Raw genomic sequence first — 21321 nt, forward strand, 5'->3', positions numbered from 1 at the left:
TCTTTTCTTATTCACTGCATAAATTTCTCACTGGAGGAAAAACAAACATTTACAGTCAAAAATTACTGAGCTCCACAATATGCAGTGAAGTCCCCACGTTTGTAATGTCAATGTGTTTTTTCTCCCTTTTATACATTTTTAATATCCATCACCATGCTAAGTGCTAAGAATGCTAAGAATGAATCTATGAAATGAACTACTATACGTTTGAAAAGAGAGACATGAGTGCAAAGTGGGCACCAGGGTCAGCATCATATTATCTATTGGAAGACAAGAATACACAGAGTTAAGAAATCTTATGAAAAGAGGCCTCAAACGTTTGGTCTTTTGCTTTGGAGTACAGCTATCATACACCCAAAAGTCTTGCTTGAATTGTTTAACCTTGCACTTTTTTAGCAGAGTAACAGACACTCACTTTTTTGTTGACTATCTAGGGGAGCACACAATGGAGTAATATATGATTATTTACCTTTCAAATAACTTCATTGGACTCACCATGGTTTCTCTCAAAGGCATACACAGCTACCAGAAATATAATGTGGAACTTGTAGAAAAAAAGTAGGACCCATCCATCTGTGAGCATATTTCACTTATCTGTTTCTCAACATGTTTTTTGGTATCTGAAAACATCTGAATAGACAGATGGAATAGCAGCAGCATCACCTGCTATGGCAAAGACAGGCACGGAGCATAGCTAAATAAGTTGCATTTTTTTACAACTCAGTGAAAAAGAGCAAAATATTAGAGAGAGGAAATAGCAAAAGAAATATAACACACATTTTATTGGGCACTTCTGCAAACTTCATTAAATGCACTTCTGGTATGGGCCAGTCATGTAAGGAAAGACCTGAATGCACCTTGAATGACATGAAGTCAGAAAACCTGGCACTGTCACTTCTCTATGTCCAAATGGCTAGTGATCTTTGGCAGTGCCCTCATGTGCCAAGATCCACAAAAACGATGGCATAACAACTGGCTCAAAACTGGCCTGAGGCATTGCTTCATAGTCTATTTACCTTGAAACAAGAGAAAATATTGACAGTGTTGTTATTGATTCCAAAGGTGACCAAGCAGTAGCATAAACATGGATATAAGCTGCTTGATTTAAAGCAACCTGCCCAACACCTGTTGATAATATGGACTGCAGTTAGGTTATCTGACCAAGAAAGAACCCATTTATTCCCGAATCTTTCGACACATAATTACCACCAAAATTAGCAGAAATTCTAAGAAAATAATACCCCTTTATTGACCAACAGAACTCGCAATGAAAATCCCCCACTGAAATACACATCAATCCCCCACTGAAAACACTGAACTGAGCCAGCAGAGATATCTGAGCGAACCTTAATATCTGCCTTCAAAATCTATTCTGTCTGCCAGAATGAAATGCCACTGAAAGCAGGAGGCAAGAATTGCTACTTCCCCAGTAGATAATCCTGCAGCCTCCTTGTCAATCAAATAGTATAGTTCGGCCATCTGGTACCAGGTGTGGCTGCTGCCAAGCGAGAACAGAAGATACATCCTGGGTCAATGACACAACACATAACATTCAAACATCCATTTAAAAACTAGCTGTTTCAGGAGCCCAAGACACTCATCATTAAGCACCAAAGGTTTTTGTTTTAAGGGCTGTTCTTCACTGCAACAGGTAGCTGAAGTTAGTACACTTGAGTTACTCCACTTGAGCTAGCCTAGTTTAAGTGAGAACAGAGTGAGAGTGACCACATTGTGAAACAACATTCTTGCTACACAAAGTGGTAGGATTGAAGCTGAAAAATTGTAACTCCAGCTGCTGCATGCCCATTGCATTTCTAGGGTGCATCAGCCCTAGCACAGACAGGCTAGCTGGCCCAAGCTTAAAGCACCACTTAATTCAAGCTAGAGATTTTTGTGAGTGGATGGGAGTTGGACTATGGGGCAAACCTTGAGTTATAGCTCAAGCAGCAATGTAGTGAAGACAAGACCTTAAAGTAATACATTGTCTGCCATACCCAATTAATTCTCAAGGTAAGCAAGACAGTCTTCTTTTCACTCAGTGGCTTCCAAAGTCTAGTGCAAGCCAGGGGGTCAAAGCCCAAGTTGCCAGCTGGCCATCCCAACCAGGCCCTGCAGAAGGATGAAGAAAGCAGGGAAGAGGAAAAGTGGCTTCCTATATCAGAAATAGTTGTTATCCAGAAGTAGAGAAGGGAGACACTAAGTCCAGAGGAAATAACAGCTCTCCAGGTGATCACAACAGCAACACACACTTATGGGGCTCACTTATGAGGCTAGAGCTGACTCACTCTAGACTCAGTCTCATCCCCACATGTGAGGAACAAGGGTTGCTTTCCCATTTTACACTCCCCCATCCAGCAGATACCCACCAGGCAGTGAAATAGGGCCAGAGACAGATTCCACTCATCCTGCTGGATTCAGAACTATTGCAGCTGCCTCTATTTCATTCCCTACAAGAGGGTCATGGCTGCAGGATCTGGAGCACAAAGTACTTGAGACTGGTGGATACCTCCAGGACTGTGCTAGGGTGGCTGCAACCTGTCCCATTGGGAAGCTCCTAGAATTACTGTGGCTTCTACTTCTGCTGCCACCTTCCTCAGGGCCTCCATTAGGGAAGCACTGACAGACCTAGGGCCTGAACTGGCTGGCTGGCTGAGGAGATCCAAGGGAATTCCTTGGGATTTGGTCCAAGTCAGCACCACCATGTCTACCCACTGAAGCATAGCAAGGCATCCTGCACCGGAGGACAGGACCAGAATGACTTCTTCCCTCCAGCCAGGATATGATGACCCTCACCCACTATGTGGCAAAGGGAGAGGGAGATTCAGAAGGCAAGGAGGAGCTGGCCTACTGGAAGAGGGTGATGGGACACTGACTGAAAACCTCCCCTTTCAGGCTAGTTGAAGCCCCAATGAGGCAGGATAGGCTTTCTGAGGAGACAGGAGGGAAATCTGGTTACTGTTGTGAGCCACACTGTAAATGTTTGTTTTAATGTTTAATTTTAATAAGGTAGCATTGTGTTTGGTTAGCTCATGTATTTGTTTTAGTTGCGGTGGCAGCATGTGTTTGTCTTTCGGGATTAAAAGTGTAATTGGTTTGACTGTTTGCAGTTTGCTTAAAGTACAGTTAGATTTGAAAGTTAGTTCCATTTACATTTCAAGTGCTGTGTGTGGGTGCATGAGGGTGTGTGGGTATGTCTGTGAATGTACGTTTTCATTGGGCCTATAGTGCAACTTTTCTCCTCCCATTCTTGCTGCAGTTGCAGTTGTGTGTGTGTTGTTGGGTTTTTTGCCCTTGTCTATTCATTTATCCACCTGGTACTTTTATTCCATATCTGAGGGAAATTGCTGATTTTGTTTGGCCTCCGGCATTGTCAAGGTTCCTCCCCCACTCTGAACTCTAGGGTACAGATGTGGGGACCTGCATGAAAAACCTCCTAAGCTTATCTTTACCAGCTTAGGTCAAAACTTCCCCAAGGTACAAAATATTACACCCGTTATCCTTGGACTGGCCGCTACCACCACCAAACTAATACTGGTTACTGGGGAAGAGCTGTTTGGATGCGTCCTTCCCCCCAAAATACTTCCCAAAACCTTGCACCCCACTTCCTGGACAAGGTTTGGTAAAAAGCCTCACCAATTTGCTTAGGTGACTACAGACCCAGACCCTTGGATCTTAAGAACAATGAACAATCCTCCCAACACTTGCACCCCCCCTTTCCTGGGAAATGTTGGATAAAAAGCCTCACCAATTTGCATAGGTGACCACAGACCCAAACCCTTGGATCTGAGAACAATGAAAAAGCATTCAGTGTTTTACAAGAAGACTTTTAATAAAAAATAGAAGTAAATAGAAATAAAGAAATCCCCCCTGTAAAATCAGGATGGTAGATATCTTACAGGGTAATTAGATTCAAAAACATAGAGAACCCCTCTAGGCAAAACCTTAAGTTACAAAAAAGATACACAGACAGAAATAGTTATTCTATTCAGCACAATTCTTTTCTCAGCCATTTAAAGAAATCATTATCTAACACATACCTAGCTAGATTACTTACTAAAAGTTCTAAGGCTCCATTCCTGGTCTATCCCTGGCAGAAACCAGCATACAGACAGACACGCAGACCCTTTGTTTCTCTCCCTCCTCCCAGCTTTTGAAAGTATCTTGTCTCCTCATTGGTCATTTTGGTCAGGTGCCAGCGAGGTTACCTTTAGCTTCTTAACCCTTTACAGGTGAGAGGAGCTTTCCCCTGGCCAGGAGGGATTTCAAAGGGGTTTACCCTTCCCTTTATATTTATGACAGGCATATACTCTGTACAATATCTTTATTTCTTTCAATATCTAGTACAGTTTAGAACACTGTGGCAGTTGTAACTGAAGATTCAAGGCAAAAAGACAGCTGGAGATGTGTGGGCAATACGATGGGCTACATTTTCAAGTGTTATATGGGATTTTTAGTTGCAGGATTCCCATTGATTTTAATGGGAGTGCACAGCTAAAATACTATTAAATATTTTGAAATTTTTTGGTGTTGCATATCCTTGAACTTCTATTTTTCATGACGAACACATTGAAAAGCAGGACCTTGGATGTGGAGTTCATGCTAGAACAAAATTTGTATCATTGAAAGAATAAGAGTGCATTAAGGCAAATAGCTGAAATGAGATAGTGTGTGGTGTATGAGCTGGAAGAAAGGAGAACAATTTAATGAGGAAGAAGCCTCTCATGAACTATAAAAAGTATTAAACTGGCTATGTACAGAGCCAAATTTAGCAGGTATGGTTTTGGCTCACATTATGTGCAGCTGCAAGGTACATTATAGTACAAAAGGTCAGTGTGTGACTGTGGATCTTTGTGCAATTTTATAATACAGAAAAAACAATGAAAAAGGGGGAAAAACAATGATCAGAAAGTGGAGTATAGCAGATTTATCAGACCTGCACAAATGTTTTTGGGTTAAAGGTTTCCTACAACTTACACCTCACTTATAAACAAACTCATGGCTCTTGATTGTTATATGCATATGTGAAACTCATTTGCATTAACGGCTAGGCTCATTATTTATTACTACAGCAAAAGGAAAGTGGGTTGTGTGGAGAATTTAAAATGTTATGGGAAGGAAGGAATGGATACTAGCAGTCATGATGGAAGATATTTTTTATAACAGACTCCTGGATGGGTAGGGTATAAGATGTAGTGAGGCTGGTTTATATTAATATTGAAAATTTAAAGGGATTATAGAGACAGTCATCTAGGTCAGATACTGGGAAATTTGCTAAAAGCAAAGAACATAAGAATGGCCATACTAGATCAGACCAATGGTTCATCTAGCCCACTATCCTATCTTTTGACAATGACCAATATGAGATGCTTCAAATAGAAGGAAAAGTACAAGGCAATTATCAAGTAATCCATCCCCTGTCATCCAGTCCCAGCATCTGGCTGTCAGAGGCTTAGGGACACGTAGAGTATGGGGTTGTGTCCTTGATGATCTTGGCTAATAGCCATTGATGGACTTATCCTCCATGAACTTATTTAATTATTTTTAAACCCAGTTATATTTTTGGCCTTCATAACATCCCCTGGCAACAAGTTCCACAGGTGGACTGTGCATTGTGTGAAGAAATACTTCCTTTAGTTTGATTTAAACCCACTGCCTATTAATTTCATTGGGTGACCCCTGGAAGAAGATCTGAAAGATCCTCTGAAATCGAAATCTCTGGTTGCTCAGAGTCCTTTACTGCAGCCATGTTCTTCAAATTAAAAAAAACTGGTAGATCTGAGACAAAAATGGTTTCACTGGAAGACCTGATTAAACTTTAATCTGAAACAAATTGCTTGTTTGCATGATTCATCTGGAGCAACGTTTGTGTAGGGTGAAGAGAGGCACACCCAAACAAATAGATTTACTTGATGAATGGCAGTGAGACAAAGCTGTGTTAATTACAAGGCAATCTCAGATGGATGAATTGAGCTGGTGTTGGAGAATCAGGTCAGAAACAAAAATAGCTGGTGAGTTGGCATCCACTTCCAACTGGAGAGGAAAGCTCCTGATCCCATTGCATACATGGAATAAGTGATTACCTCATTGTTGGGAACAGAAGTGTAAGATGACCACATCAATGACCTGTAGTAGAAATCAGCAAAGTTTCTGTGAGAGGTATGGTTTTGAACTCAACAGGAGCACAAATTTTGCCATGATCTGGAAGCTGAGAGTAACCACGAAAAAGAGACTTATCATTTGAAGGAAACAACATTCTAAACTTTCCTTTTCTCAGGCTAACAACACAGAAGATAACGGGTGTGGGTGAAACCTGCTTTCACAAAGAAAATGTGGAGGCAGCCGTTATGATTCTGAGCGGAGGCAAATTAAGGGATAGGTGCTCTAAGTCATAGAATCATAGAATCATAGAATATCAGGGTTGGAAGGGACCCCAGAAGGTCATCTAGTCCAACCCCCTGCTCAAAGCAGGACCAATTCCCAGTTAAATCATCCCAGCCAGGGCTTTGTCAAGCCTGACCTTAAAAACCTCTAAGGAAGGAGATTCTACCACCTCCCTAGGTAACGCATTCCAGTGTTTCACCACCCTCTTAGTGAAAAAGTTTTTCCTAATATCCAATCTAAACCTCCCCCACTGCAACTTGAGACCATTACTCCTCGTTCTGTCATCTGCTACCATTGAGAACAGTCTAGAGCCATCCTCTTTGGAACCCCCTTTCAGGTAGTTGAAAGCAGCTATCAAATCCCCCCTCATTCTTCTCTTCTGCAGGCTAAACAATCCCAGCTCCCTCAGCCTCTCCTCATAACTCATGTGTTCCAGTCCCCTAATCATTTTTGTTGCCCTTCGCTGGACTCTCTCCAATTTATCCACATCCTTCTTGAAGTGTGGGGCCCAAAACTGGACACAGTACTCCAGATGAGGCCTCACCAATGTCGAATAGAGGGGAACGATCACGTCCCTCGATCTGCTCGCTATGCCCCTACTTATACATCCCAAAATGCCATTGGCCTTCTTGGCAACAAGGGCACACTGCTGACTCATATCCAGCTTCTCGTCCACTGTCACCCCTAGGTCCTTTTCCGCAGAACTGCTGCCTAGCCATTCGGTCCCTAGTCTGTAGCTGTGCATTGGGTTCTTCCATCCTAAGTGCAGGACCCTGCACTTATCCTTATTGAACCTCATCAGATTCCTTTTGGCCCAATCTTCCAATTGGTCTAGGTCCTTCTGTATCCTATCCCTCCCCTCCAGCGTATCTACCACTCCTCCCAGTTTAGTATCATCCGCAAATTTGCTGAGAGTGCAATCCACACCATCCTCCAGATCATTTATGAAGATATTGAATAAAACCGGCCCCAGGACCGACCCTGTACGTAAGTCTGTAAGTCTGTAAGTCTGTACGTAAGAGACAGTTTAGCTATCCACCAAGTCAGATACAATACATTTCTGGATTGTTTTGGCCAGTGCATCAAAAATGTTATTCACACATAGCTGTTGTTTTTCCTTTCAACATAGCAGACAAAATTAATACCTGATGTAACTCCATTGTACTCCATGGAATTACACCAGGGATGAACTTGGTCTAAATTGTTTAAGTAAAAAGATAGAGCAACATACCATTACTCAGTAAATATATTTCAGGAAAGGTCCATGCAGTAATCTGATGTAATATTTTGAATATTGCTGAACTACCTAAATGTGTGATTTCTAACACGAAACCAACAAAAGTGCATCTGAACTTTTTTAGTTGTTTACCAGGGCTGTCAGGGATTCTCTTTATATTAAATATTTTTATTATTATTTTTAACAGAGACTCAAGGAACTGAAACAGAGGGAGTTTGCTCGAAATGTAGCTTCCAAGTCAAGAAAAGATGAAAGGAAACAGGAAAAGGCCCTCCAACGTTTGCACAAGTTAGCTGAACTGAGGAAAGAGGCAGCATGGTGAGAGAATAACTACTGAAATGGAAAAAGCACTGGAAAAATAATCCCCAAACTATTAATTGGGGTTGTGGGACACATGACTGTTAAGATCCTGAGCCCAGAACAGGGTGCACATATTTTTATGGCAAGCTCTAAGCTGTATGTATGCAGTAATTTGATCTGGCGCTATGTGAAGAAATAAATGTTTAACGTTATTTTTTTAGTGGAGCTAAAATGACATGTATTTTTAGTTAAAAATATGTTCCATATATATTTCATAAAGCCAGGCACAGTGTTGAAAGCATTAGTGAACTAGGTCAAGCATTTGAAGCTTGGCATTATTTTATTGATGAGGAAAGGATACACTCTATCTTTCCGGGATGTAACAAATCTGTGTGACTTAGAGTTTGAACTGCTCACCTGGGAATGCATCAGGAAATCTAGTTTTAAATTTAAATAGCTAGAGAAACTATATATGGGAATACCTTAAAAGAAAATGTTCCTTTTCCTGAACCCATCAGGGTATATAGTCGAACCATAACAATCACGTCTCACGAGATGTATATTCTCTATTGAATCTGGAAATATATTCCTAGTTGATATTGATATTTCTTAGTTTGAAGTGATGGCCTTTTTACCAAAAAAGTACATACTTAACGAAACAGACAACTCAGTGTAAAAGAATTTGAACCACTTTCAGTTTGCTCCAACATAGATCTAACAATCACAGGAAAAAATTGGCAGTGATTACTGTGTAAACGGAATGCTTATTCAGATGTTGTCTATGATGGGACCTGCATCTCACGCGGTGAACTGCCACATTGTTCAGTTGAACGTGAGGTCTATAGTTTTCTGCTGAAAATTGGTAACATCTGTGTGTAGTATGACATATTGAAACAAAGTCCATCTAAACAAGTGGGCATGTCCTGGATGCAGGTAGGTGTGTATGGAATGAACAGTACAGTCACACACTTTGTAATTTCTTTGGGGCAACATATATATATTAACAAGAAGTGGCAGGTTTTTCACTACTGTACTGTATCAAGGCTTTGCAACCGTCAAACAACACACAGCTAAATCCTTCTCTCTAACTCCCCATGCTGTGTTAGTGATAATACAGAATGACATAGCTGTTAATGGTATGCAGCAGATAGGATGAAAGACAATGGAACATCTAGTGATTTATATACTGAGTTGAAATTGCTAGCTGGACTCCTGGGATAGTGCATGCATCTAGATATGGCTATAAGTGCTTAAGAAGCACAAGTCAGGAGCGTTACTTGCTACTTCAGAAAAAAAGGCAAACGTATCTGTTAAAGTCTAACTATACTGTGAAAAGTGACTGTTTAAAATGACACTGAGATTCCATATTTATTCTATCTCAATTACTTGCATATTGAACTTGATTTGTTTACAAGCAAAAAATCTAACTAGTAGCTTTATAAACTTGTGTGATCTGAAAATCCTCTACAATTCATGTCCAGTAATATGAATATGAATCAGAAATTAGCTTTTTATGTTTCTATTTATGGTACATAAGTCCAGTTTGCACTCCCATACTGTATTGACTCTTCAATGCTAACATAGTAAGTACCTCATTTTGTCAGTAAGCTAATATACGTGTGTTGGAATAAAGATATGTAGGTCCAAACTCCTTAATTGTGCCTAAAATATTTGGAAGTGTATACATGTTGTGAGCACAAAAAACATGTTTGCTAGGAAAACTGGCACGTGTGTAAAGTGTATGTAAGTACAAACTTTACTGACAGAATTAAAGAAGCTCATTGAAAATGTAGATGAAAAGAAAAAGATACAGTGAAGAGGTTGATGTCATTTTTGCAGTTACTTTTCTGATAGATAGATAGATAGATCTGTTGATTCCCATATATTGTTCTAAATAACTGAGAGTAGGTTCAAAAGCAGCATTAACATTAGTATAATTTCAACTAAATAAAAACCTTATTAAAATATTTAATTGACAAAATAGAATGCAGTGTACATTTTAGGACTAGGAGAGTCAAGAATCTGATCTAGCCTTATGGACTAATACAACTGGATCATGATGGGGGTGATCCTGTGTGTCAGGAATAGAGCAGTGAGCTGCCAATTAGCGTGTTTTTAAATTGGTATCCAAAACTATAGCAAACACATTTCATTTAAAAAAAAATGTGGAAAACCCAATTTTCTGTCTAAAACAGAACACTTTCAAACAGCCCTAACTGCTCTAATGTGTTCTACTTCAGGTGGGCTTTGAGGAATTTTCAAAATATTCAGCTAGTGCAGAAGCCAGGTCAATCCTTCCCAGGAGGGTAGATTGACATGAACATGTAATCCCTGTGTTCCGTGTTCTGCAATGGCACACCCTATTGATTTCTGCTTGTAGTTCAGATATTAGTGACAATCTGTAAAGCCATATATGGTTTGGGATACAGTTAGTCTGCTGTGATGTCTTAGTTGTTAGTCTTAATTTGGCAGCTAGCCAGCCATTCTCAGATGAATGCTCCCATTCATCTGAGAAGAAGGAAGAAGGAAGATCCTGAGAACTACAGGCCAGTCAGCTAGGCAGCTAGCCAGCCATTCTCAGATGAATGCTCCCATTCATCTGAGAAGAAGGAAGAAGGAAGATCCTGGGAACTACAGGCCAGTCAGCCTCACCTCAGTTCCTGGAAAAATCATGGAGCAGGTCCTCAAAGAATCAATCCTGAAGCACTTGCATGAGAGGAAAGTGATCAGGAACAGCCAGCATGGATTCACCAAGGGAAGGTCATGCCTGACTAATCTAATCACCTTTTATGATGAGATTACTGGTTCTGTGGATGAAGGGAAAGCAGTGGATGTATTGTTTCTTGACTTTAGCAAAGCTTTTGACACGGTCTCCCATAGTATTCTTGTCACCAAGTTAAGGAAGTATGGGCTGGATGAATGCACTATAAGGTGGGTAGAAAGCTGGCTAGATTGTCGGGCTCAACGGGTAGTGATCAATGGCTCCATGTCTAGTTGGCAGCCGGTATCAAGTGGAGTGCCCCAAGGGTCGGTCCTGGGGCCGGTTTTATTCAATATCTTCATAAATGATCTGGAGGATGGTGTGGATTGCACTCTCAGCAAATTTGCGGATGATACTAAACTGGGAGGAGTGGTAGATACGCTGGAGGGGAGGGATAGGATACAGAAGGACCTAGACCAATTGGAAGATTGGGCCAAAAGGAATCTGATGAGGTTCAATAAGGATAAGTGCAGGGTCCTGCACTTAGGACGGAAGAACCCAATGCACAGCTACAGACTAGGGACCGAATGGCTAGGCAGCAGTTCTGCGGAAAAGGACCTAGGGGTGACAGTGGACGAGAAGCTGGATATGAGTCAGCAGTGTGCCCTTGTTGCCAAGAAGGCCAATGGCATTTTGGGATGTATAAGTAGGGGCATAGCGAGCAGATCGAGGGACGTGATCGTTCCCCTCTATTCGACATTGGTGAGGCCTCATCTGGAGTACTGTGTCCAGTTTTGGGCCCCACACTTCAAGAAGGATGTGGATAAATTGGAGAGAGTCCAGCGAAGGGCAACAAAAATGATTAGGGGACTGGAACACATGAGTTATGAGGAGAGGCTGAGGGAGCTGGGATTGTTTAGCCTGCAGAAGAGAAGAATGAGGGGGGATTTGATAGCTGCTTTCAACTACCTGAAAGGGGGTTCCAAAGAGGATGGCTCTAGACTGTTCTCAATGGTAGCAGATGACAGAACGAGGAGTAATGGTCTCAAGTTGCAGTGGGGGAGGTTTAGATTGGATATTAGGAAAAACTTTTTCACTAAGAGGGTGGTGAAACACTGGAATGCGTTACCTAGGGAGGTGGTAGAATCTCCTTCCTTAGAGGTTTTTAAGGTCAGGCTTGACAAAGCCCTGGCTGGGATGATTTAACTGGGAATTGGTCCTGCTTTGAGCAGGGGGTTGGACTAGATGACCTTCTGGGGTCCCTTCCAACCCTGATATTCTATGATTCTATGATTCTATCTCTTGAAACTGTTCCCCTGAAATGTCCATCAAATGCTGAATTTGGCAAACTTCAGGCAGTGGCACCAATTCAGATTTTTTTGGAGGGAGGAGAAATTCTGGTCCCTGCCATCCCTCCCCCCTGCAAGGCCCCTGCTTATTGCCGGCTCTCCCACAGGGACCCAGGCCTCCCTCAGCCAGTTGCCGCCAGGAGTCAAGTTCTTGGCTGACTCCCGTGTGCTCCACTGTAGAAGAACAGACTCTCCATGCTCCACATCACAACATAATTTGGCCTGCTTGCCCCTCCATCTAGGCAGAGGAGTGGCCAGGCCAAATTTGAGTTGTCCAATCCCATGCACCAGGTTGCAAACACCACTCACTGAAAGGTGGTCAAGTTGCTTTTCTGTCTGATTTAGCGCAGAACCGCAGCTTAAAAGTGGTTGACTCATGGCCGCTCTACCCCTGGGCTTTGCAGCCTATGGACCTTTGAGCAAGTGTGTTTGCCTCTTTCCCTTACCTCCCTAACTGTTGCCACTGAAGTTAGATCATATTGTAAAGCCACTTTTTTCAGTTAGGTTGGTAACGAACGTATTTTTGGCTTTCTTTCCATTCTGTTTTTTGTCAAATGCTTTTTTGGTTTTGAGGGGATGATGTTTATATGAAGGGTAAGACTGCATCTGAATGTTGTGTTCTGGCTGTATGTAACCCTTCTGCCCGTCAGAGTTGGCAGCAACAAGGGCCGGGTTCAATATCTAGGGGTTCCATTCCAATAACACAATGCAAACCGGCTCGAGCCCCCACCCAGTGACCTGGGACCAATATATACCACCCCCGCTGGGCGCCTCCAAGAGGCAATACTTCCCCTCTTGCGAGCACATAGTCTGAGTGTAGCAAAAGTCTTTTAATAACAGAGAGAAACAATGTGGCATTATGTTGGGGAAACACCACCAACAGGATTCATAACACAACCCATGAGCAAAAAACCCACCCCAGGCAAATTGGGGGCATGCCCTTTTCCCTTTGGTTCTTGAGTCCAGCAACCCCAAATCACCCAAAGTCCCAAAAGTCCAATGCCCCAAAAGTCTCTGTCCCTGGTCAGGGCAGCCCCAGAGTTCGAAAGTTTATCTGCGGAGCTTTACCTCCCAACCTGGGTGGAAATGGGACAGGGGTAAGAGGCACCTTACGTGATCTGAAGCTGACCGCCCCATAGCTCCATAGCGGCGCTCCACTCCGCCAGCCGCCCCACAAACTCCTTCGCTCAGCTGCGCTCCGCTCCGCCAGCCGCCCCACGAACTCCCTTCGCTTAGCTGCGCTCCGCTCTGCCAGCCGCCCCACAAACTCCTTCGCTCAGCTGCGCCCCGCTCCGCTCCGCCAGCCGCCCCACGAACTCCTTCGCTCAGCTCCACGGCCCACAAGCAGCTCCTGCCATCCACACACTGCGCCGCATCGAACTGCTTCACCAGCCGTCCTGCAAACTGCTCCACAATATATCTTCAGGCTCCCCCACTACTTAACACAACACTCAGTGATTTCAGCTCTTAGGTGAATTCAGCTTATAATAGGGGAGCCCCAGTGCTGGTGCACTGTCAGCCCAAAGTGAGCTCAGCAGCCTATAACTAGACTTCTAATGAAATCAAAATTAGCTCTGATATTCCACAGTGGAGAGAGGAGGAAGTGCAATTAGCATGTAAGGCCCTCACCAGGGGGCCCATGCCACCAAGTATTAATACTTGTCCCCAGCCTCTCTCCATTCACACAGTTTTGGAACCCATGACCCTTGCCTAGCGAGTGCTACTTAGTTGATGGTGAATCCCTCCATCATAACAAAAGGCCACGTACAGTTCCAAGCACAGTTCCTATAATCAGGGTAATAACAATTTATTCTTCCTGCCCCAATAACAGAGACACTGGGGATCCCACAGCAGCCAAAGTGACCACTTGGGCAGCCATGGTCTCATTCTAGGCGTGGTGGGTGTGCCTATGCAAATGAGATCGGCCCCTGAAGTTCTTTTCCACAACTTGCCACACCTCACCACCAGATGTCAGGGTGGAGCTCATCCTGACACTGCTTACATCTATTTAATAATTATTGTATTATTGTTCTTATAGGAGCTATGCAAGGCAGTAAATAAACAGAGACAAAAACATTTTTGATAATATTAGCTAGATTAGGCTGGTAAAAGAAGTCAAAACTTAGTTCTCTGAAAGAGCTAGTCTAAAGGTATTTTCAACCTATCTGGAGTTAGTTAACACAGGAACTCTCTCAGGTGAAACCCTTTTTTTTTTTTTGTGAGATACCCACCCCAATTTCCAGCCAAAATAGATTAAACACAGATAGGCATACATGCTTCTGGATGATTACCTGTACTGAATCTATGGAGGTTTTCAGGTTTTTCCATCATTACTTCAAATATGTCAGTTTGATTTTTCAGTTAAAAAAAAACAAGTGTGAAAGATAGACGTTTGCTGGCTGAGTTTCAAAAATAGCATGACTTATGGTAATGCAGAAATTCCCAAATTGTGGTCTGTAGACTACTGGTGCTCTGTTGGCTCTTCTCCTTGCTTCTTGTTGAGTCATACAGAACAGCTGGGATGAGGAGACGAAATCAAGAACAATAGTAGACAGTGTGATTAATTTTTGTTCATGAAGGATAAATCACTTATTGTACTAGGTCAGCTGAAAGTACATAAATACTTACCTAATCTTATTTTTTTGCATGTAAGAATCTGGTAAGGTTTTCACAATTATGTTTGTGATCGCAAATAGGAGGAGAGGTTGACTACGTGGTCACATATGGACGGGGAGGCAGTCTCTCTGAGAGGGAGGCGATTTATGAGACATCCTCTGTCCTACTATATTTTGCAGTAGGAAGAAGTTTGAAAGCCCCTGCTGGAATGTAGTCTTGTTTTGGAGCTATTGATTTAGAATAGTTAACCTGTCCCCCTAGAAATCTTTGGGGAAACAAATGTAACACAATGTTATGGAAATAATAGTACAGGGGGAAGGCAGTAACTCTGAACATCTGATTTCTTTGAAGTGTACTCATGGAAGGTTTTGTTTTGTTTTTTAGTGCTCCTGGGAGTGGTCCCATGTTCAAGTCCACTACAGTTACTGTGAGAGATAATTTCCATGAAATCCCACAAAGTACTATCATAGACGCTTCTAACAAACAACAAAATGTCAATTGTACATTAATGCACAATGCACAGAATGCGAAAGATGTTGCTTTTTCTGCTTCGGAAAGCGCAATTAATAACAAATCTGACACTCTCAAACTTGGGGATCAAGTACAAGGAGTCCATGGACATAAAATAGGATTCTCTTTTGCTTTTCCTAAGAAAGCATCAGTGAAGTTGGAGTCCTCAGCTGCTGTATTCTATGAATATAATGATGAAACATCCAGTGAACATGGAATTAGCAGAAGAAGTAGATTTGTTCCAGGAGCTTGTAATCTTCAGTTTCCATCAGCAACAGAAATAGTTTTGTGCTCTGAGGAGAAACAAAACTACAGTCACCCACTGATGGAAAAATGTACTGACACAGCAGAAGCTTCTGAAGTTCAGGAGTCAAAACAACTATCCAGTAAGGAGAAAAATATAATACTAGAGAATACAGTATTAGTTCCAGCCGATTCTCATTTGAAACAACCTGTGTCTTGCGATTTGGATGACTATTGTGTTGATGTCAATTCACCAGCATTACGAGATCAATCACTGTCCACAGTTGCCATTAGTAATCAGGCACTACCTGTAGAAAGTCACAGTTCTGAGAAGTTGGGGAAAAAATCCCCAGCTCGTGATATCACTGATGATTGCTTACCTTTGCAAGACATCACAGAGGAAAACAATAAATACATTAATAGTGATTCATCCACAACTGAAGCAGAAATTAAAAAACTTGGCTCTGACCTACATATGTCATCAAATTCTGAAGGGGAGAGTACAGCCTTACAAAACAAACAAGAGACACATAAAAGACCTTGTGAACCATTTGTTCCTGTTCTGAGCAAACATGGATTGTCTGTTCTTCAGTGGCCATCCGAAATGTTAATTTACACAAATACAGAACCATCCATTTCATATAGCTGTAATCCTTTATGTTTTGACTTCAGGTCATCACGAGCAAGTGACTGCATGGAGAAAACTAAACATCAGTCAAATGTACATCATTCTCATGACAAAACTGAGTCCAACCAGAGTCTTGTTTTAGATGACACAGATAAATCTATTTCAGAATGTGCTGATTACAAAACAGAAATTAATAAAAATGTGTGCGACCAAGCAACATCACTTATAACAGATGTTTTGTTAGCTAAAAGCTGTGAACCTGCAACAAATCAAGATAAAATGTGCTTGGATGCCTCTTTCAGGACTGGAAAAACAGAAAAATACCACATTTCCAAAAGCCATTTACGACAGGACACCAGGATAGATGATAAACACAGCAAAGTCTGGAACAAAGAAACTCACAAAAGATGGTTTCACAGAAATAGGAAAAGGAAAAGGAGAAAATTATGTCATCACCATCATGAGGAAATAGCAAAAGCAGACACTGAAATTTCTTCAACAGCTGAACAGAAAATTAATTATGTCAATGAAGATAAACATCAGCACCTTCAAAATACTTCAGGGAAGTGCAGAGATGAAATTGGAAGCATATGGTTAGCTACAGAGCAGTTACAACAGTCATGTCAAAAACTTGGCATTGGAAACAGTGATCACAAAAGAACCATGTCCACATCAACAAACATACATGGTGACAAAGGCCAATGTGGGACCTGGAACACAAAAAATAGCTATGACCACTGCACTGACTCTGAACCTCTGCACAGAAAGTACAAAGCAAGCTCTCATAGGCAGTCAAAACAACTGACTTTGAATTCTGGAAGACATAACTTAATGTATTCTAGAACATTATGTAGCTGTAAGGTCAGAAGATCTAGCTGTAGCCCAGATCATAAATGTTTGGAAAAATGTACAAGTCAAAGCCAGTCCATCAAGAGAGCTTACAACTTTCTGACTGATGAACCTGAAAGATCCCATCGAAAGCGAAGACAACATACATATTCTTGTTCATCGGATGAAAGTTCATGTAGACAGGCATTTTTATCAGAAGCGTATCTCAGGCAAACAAGTAATTTAGCTGCACATTGTAAGCCTAAAAGGAAAAGGAGGAGAAAAAGATCTAGAACCCATCACATATTTGTCAACAAAGAACTAAGAAGAAATGAAAATCATAGACCTTCCAGAGGAAATTCTACATTAAATATTTTGGGGGAATTGTTAACACAAGAAAATATACAACAAACAAAAACTCAACCCATAAAAGATTATACAAAAAATATGGCGGAAACAACACAGCTGGTAGAAAACAAGTTGACTCTACAATCTGATGGTTTACTTTTATCAGAAAATAACAAGTCAACAGAGTGTTCAACAATGCAGAGCTCTCCGAGTATATTTTTGGAGCACTTCACGCATTCCTCTGCTTCTGTTATTGAACATAGTGTTCCGACAACTGCAACACCAGAGAACAAGCTAGAAGAAGAAAAGAAACATGAAAATGTAAGGGCTCGTGAAAGTCAAGCTCCTTATAAAGTGCCCAGTATTGATAGAAATGTGGAACAAACTACTCGCAAACCATATCTATGCCAACATGAAGTAGCAGAGACCATACCACAAGAAAAAATAAATGAGGCAACCAGTGAATGGCTGCGGTATAATTCAGGCATAATTAACAGCCCTCCACCTTTGTCATTCAAAGAAGCACATATAAATAGCCATGCCTTTTTAACCACTGAACAGATACTTGCCCCATTTACGTTGCCTGATCAGACATTGATATTTCCCCCAGAAAACCATGGAAAATTCAAAGACTTGCAATGTGAGGCCTATCAGCAGCTCATGCAGCAAAACATGCTGGCTAACAAGGTGAAGTTTGCCTTTCCACCCACTGCAATCCAACCTAATCCTCCTCTGCAGCCTTTGCCCTTGCAGCAGCCCTTACGTTCTACCTCTGTAACCACAATCCATCACACGGTTTTACAGCAGCATGCTGCCGCTGCTGCTGCAGCAAGTACATTTAAGGTTCTCCAGCCTCACCAACCGTTTCTTTCACAGGTCCCAACCCTTTCAAGAACACCTTTACCTCATCTCGCAGTAGGACCTAGACTTTGCCCAGGAACCCACACAACTTTTGTTGCTCCGCCACAACTGCCACTAATTCCAACTTCCGTCCTTCATCCGAGTCACCTGGCTTTCCCCCCATTACCTCATGCATTGTTTCCTTCGCTGCTTTCACCACACCCAGCTGTCATTCCATTGCAGCCCCTCTTCTAGGTCAAGTTTTCAACAATCAAAATGGAAAGAGCTGTCTCTAAATTAACATACTGCTATATGTAAGCACTCGTCAGTTTTGACAAATGGTTCTTTAAGTGACTGGAATAAACTGGTTAAAATGCCTCATTAATTTGGAATCATTTACTATAAGTGTAACAATGCAAATATGTATGTAAAGTTCAGCTCCATAATATAACTAAAGCACTGAATAGTCTGATCTAATATGAACTATATATATATATATGTATGAAAATCATGTCTTAGAATATGTATAATGTACATAAAATATATTTATAGTATTGCAATCTATGTTGTAAAGTATGCTCCTTTTGTTTTTTTATCTTTGTGAACCTGCACCTATTTAATGTTTAGACAAAGCTGATGCACTGTTTTGTACTATGTTTCTTGAAACTGTAAATCTAGTGACAAACTATCTCTTGCAATAAATTTTTGTTAACTATTTAAGTATATCAAAAATCATTCATTACAAGCCTCACGGATGAATAACATAGTCTATTCCTGCTATGTTTGGATAATCAGGTTTCCTATCCTTCAATGATTTATCACCAAGCTCAGAGGCTAATGCCTTAAGGGTAACTGTCTTACCGAGCAAGGGACAAAGGGTAATAGATCTATTTGTGTTAGCAGTTTGATGTCACTGAGACAAATTTTGTCTACTTGTAGTATGTGGACAAACTGCTGACTGTTTGAGCCACTCTCTTTTCTATTAAACCAAACCAGCTCTTTTAAAGTAACATAAATGGCACAGGGGAAAAAAAGCAAGGACATTTGGAGTAAACTGTAAACCATATCTGCATTTAGCTTCTTCAGCATAAATAGCACTACATTTCCTGCCAGATGTCATCCACGTCTGCACATCTGCGTGATTGAAATGACCATAGTTGTTTTGCCATTTTGCTTCTGCAAAACCCCCATTTCCACATGGAAATGGAATAGCTAGTCATGCAACCGGCAGTGTGTGCACACAAACCGTTTGTGTGTGAGGGGGGGTGCCCCTTTTGTGAGTGCAATTTATTTTATGTCTAAAAATAGGCACACTGAAATGATGATCAGTTCAGATACTTCAGCCAAATAATTACATTGTTCCCCTGGTGGACACATAGCTCATGTTTACCTCAATGGGAGACGAACAAGCATATCAGAAGGGAGAATGTTTCCACCTGTGTATCATTTCATGTGATAGGTGGAAATGGCAAGGATATTTGGGCATATTTGAACTGAGGAAAGTCACAACCCTGACTGGAAATTTCCAGTCTTTTAAGGGGTTGAATCAAACTCTTACTATCAAATTAACAATTTTGTCTGACTATTTTCATATTGTATGGTTCTAGAATGTTTTGTCAAATATATATACACATACATACGTACACACACACACACACACACACACACACACATATATTTAGTCCTTCAGACATTCCTTTCTACTACCCCAACCCCCTTATTTAGGTCTGATCTAATCCAACTCTCATATAAGACAATGGGAATCTTTCTGTTGGCTTTACTGGAGTTGGGTTAGGTCCATAATGATGACACAGCTTTAAATGTATATAGCCCTAGCCCGGCAACACTTTTTCATATTACCAGTCCCATTCACTTTAAAGGGGACTAGTCACATGGATAAAGAGGAGGGTTTGCAAAATGACCTATAGTGGCAGTAGCATACCCTCTTGTAATAAAATATAAGGGATAATTTAGAAATTCATGGTGGTTTCCTTTCTTCATTTATATGATTATGATAAAATTAAGTATAAGAGAAGCTCAAGGAAAGATAATTTTTGAAGAATATATTAAATAATTAATACCAACTTCACTCTTAAACGAGAGTAAAATGGCATAAATATATTGTTATATTTGCCATCTATAATACTAAAACTTACCTCTGTCAATAAAGCAAATTTTAATTTTATATTACACTCAAAAGCTATCTCAATCACTTTCTAATACAATTTTAAAGTTCTGGGGTCCACATATTTTACTTGGTGCAACATCTTGCAGGTACAGTACCATTGTAAAGAGGAAAATTACATTACTGTGCTAAAGGCTAGTACAAAGGAGCACTTTGATGGCCTGGTTTTCCAAGATGCTGAGAGGTCACAAATGGGTTGGTGGTAACGGGTGCTCAGGTACTGAGCAACTTTGAAAATCTGACTAAAAGATTTTTTGTTTGTTTGTTTGTTTTCATCCCTCCAGTTTGTGGTTTCATGCCTAATTTTGTTTAATCTGGTATATGGAAAATGTAGCTTAACGGCTATTTCTGTCTTTTTATTTTGTGTGTGTGAAATGCATTTTTCATGCTTTAACAGTTTTAGACTAATTTCTGATTTAAGTAACAATTTATATTTAACACATTCTTTCGGGAAGGTTGGGGCAAAATAGCAATTTTATAACATTACAATTAGAAAATAAGAAGATACTGTGGGAAACAATTATGCACAGTTTATCATATTAACAAGTTTTATGCTGCAGCTAGTCAAAATTTCCCCAATTTCAAATTTTCAACAAACATTTTCATCCAAAAACCATTTTTTGTTTTAAAAAATCCCCAAAATTTGTAAGAAATTTTTCTACTAGTTCTATTTTATACTTTGGATTTTACACTTTCACTGGAATTTAGCTTAAATGTATTGTCTATTAAGGAATTTAACAGTTTTAAGATATTGCAAAATGATATATTATATAGAGTAACTGCATTAGCATCGTGTATAAAGTTAATGGATATAAGTAAAATACCAATAACGAGAAGGTGTAAGTATTCTTTAAACATTATTACCTTAAGTTCTTGCACTGTTTTGTATATGTGACTTCAAATATAGAAATACAGAAACATTTTCTAATAACAAAGACTGAATTTCAAATTGAACAAGCTAAATTAAATGATTTAATAAATATTTCATCTGAGTTGCTCTTGTATTACTAAATAATCTTACTGGATACATAATCTAAGTGTAGTTCTGTATACTTGTATTTTCTGATTTTACAATCTCATTCATAAGTTTGGAAATCTTTGCAAGTGCTGAATAACTGAAGACACTATGATTCCTAGATACACAACCTGCCAACT

General features: G+C 40.6%; 1 protein-coding gene across 5 annotated transcripts in view; it reads left to right on the forward strand.

Moving 5' to 3' along the window:
- Positions 1-20051, forward strand: part of ZNF804A (zinc finger protein 804A) — a 235289-nt gene extending 215238 nt beyond the window's left edge. For 4 of the 5 annotated variants that reach the window (XM_073306099.2, XM_073306100.2, XM_073306104.2 and 1 more), the window contains 2 exons: positions 7806-7936; positions 14969-20051. In XM_073306099.2, the coding sequence (XP_073162200.1) occupies positions 7806-7936; positions 14969-18236 (3399 nt within the window). In that variant the 3' untranslated portion in view covers positions 18237-20051. The remainder of the gene's footprint in view (positions 1-7805; positions 7937-14968) is intronic. The other variant, XM_073306103.2, reaches the window with a different exon arrangement.
- The last annotated feature ends 1270 nt before the right edge of the window (positions 20052-21321 follow it).

Source organism: Lepidochelys kempii, chromosome 11 (genome assembly GCF_965140285.1).
Source record: "Lepidochelys kempii isolate rLepKem1 chromosome 11, rLepKem1.hap1, whole genome shotgun sequence".
NCBI lineage: Eukaryota > Metazoa > Chordata > Testudines > Cheloniidae > Lepidochelys > Lepidochelys kempii.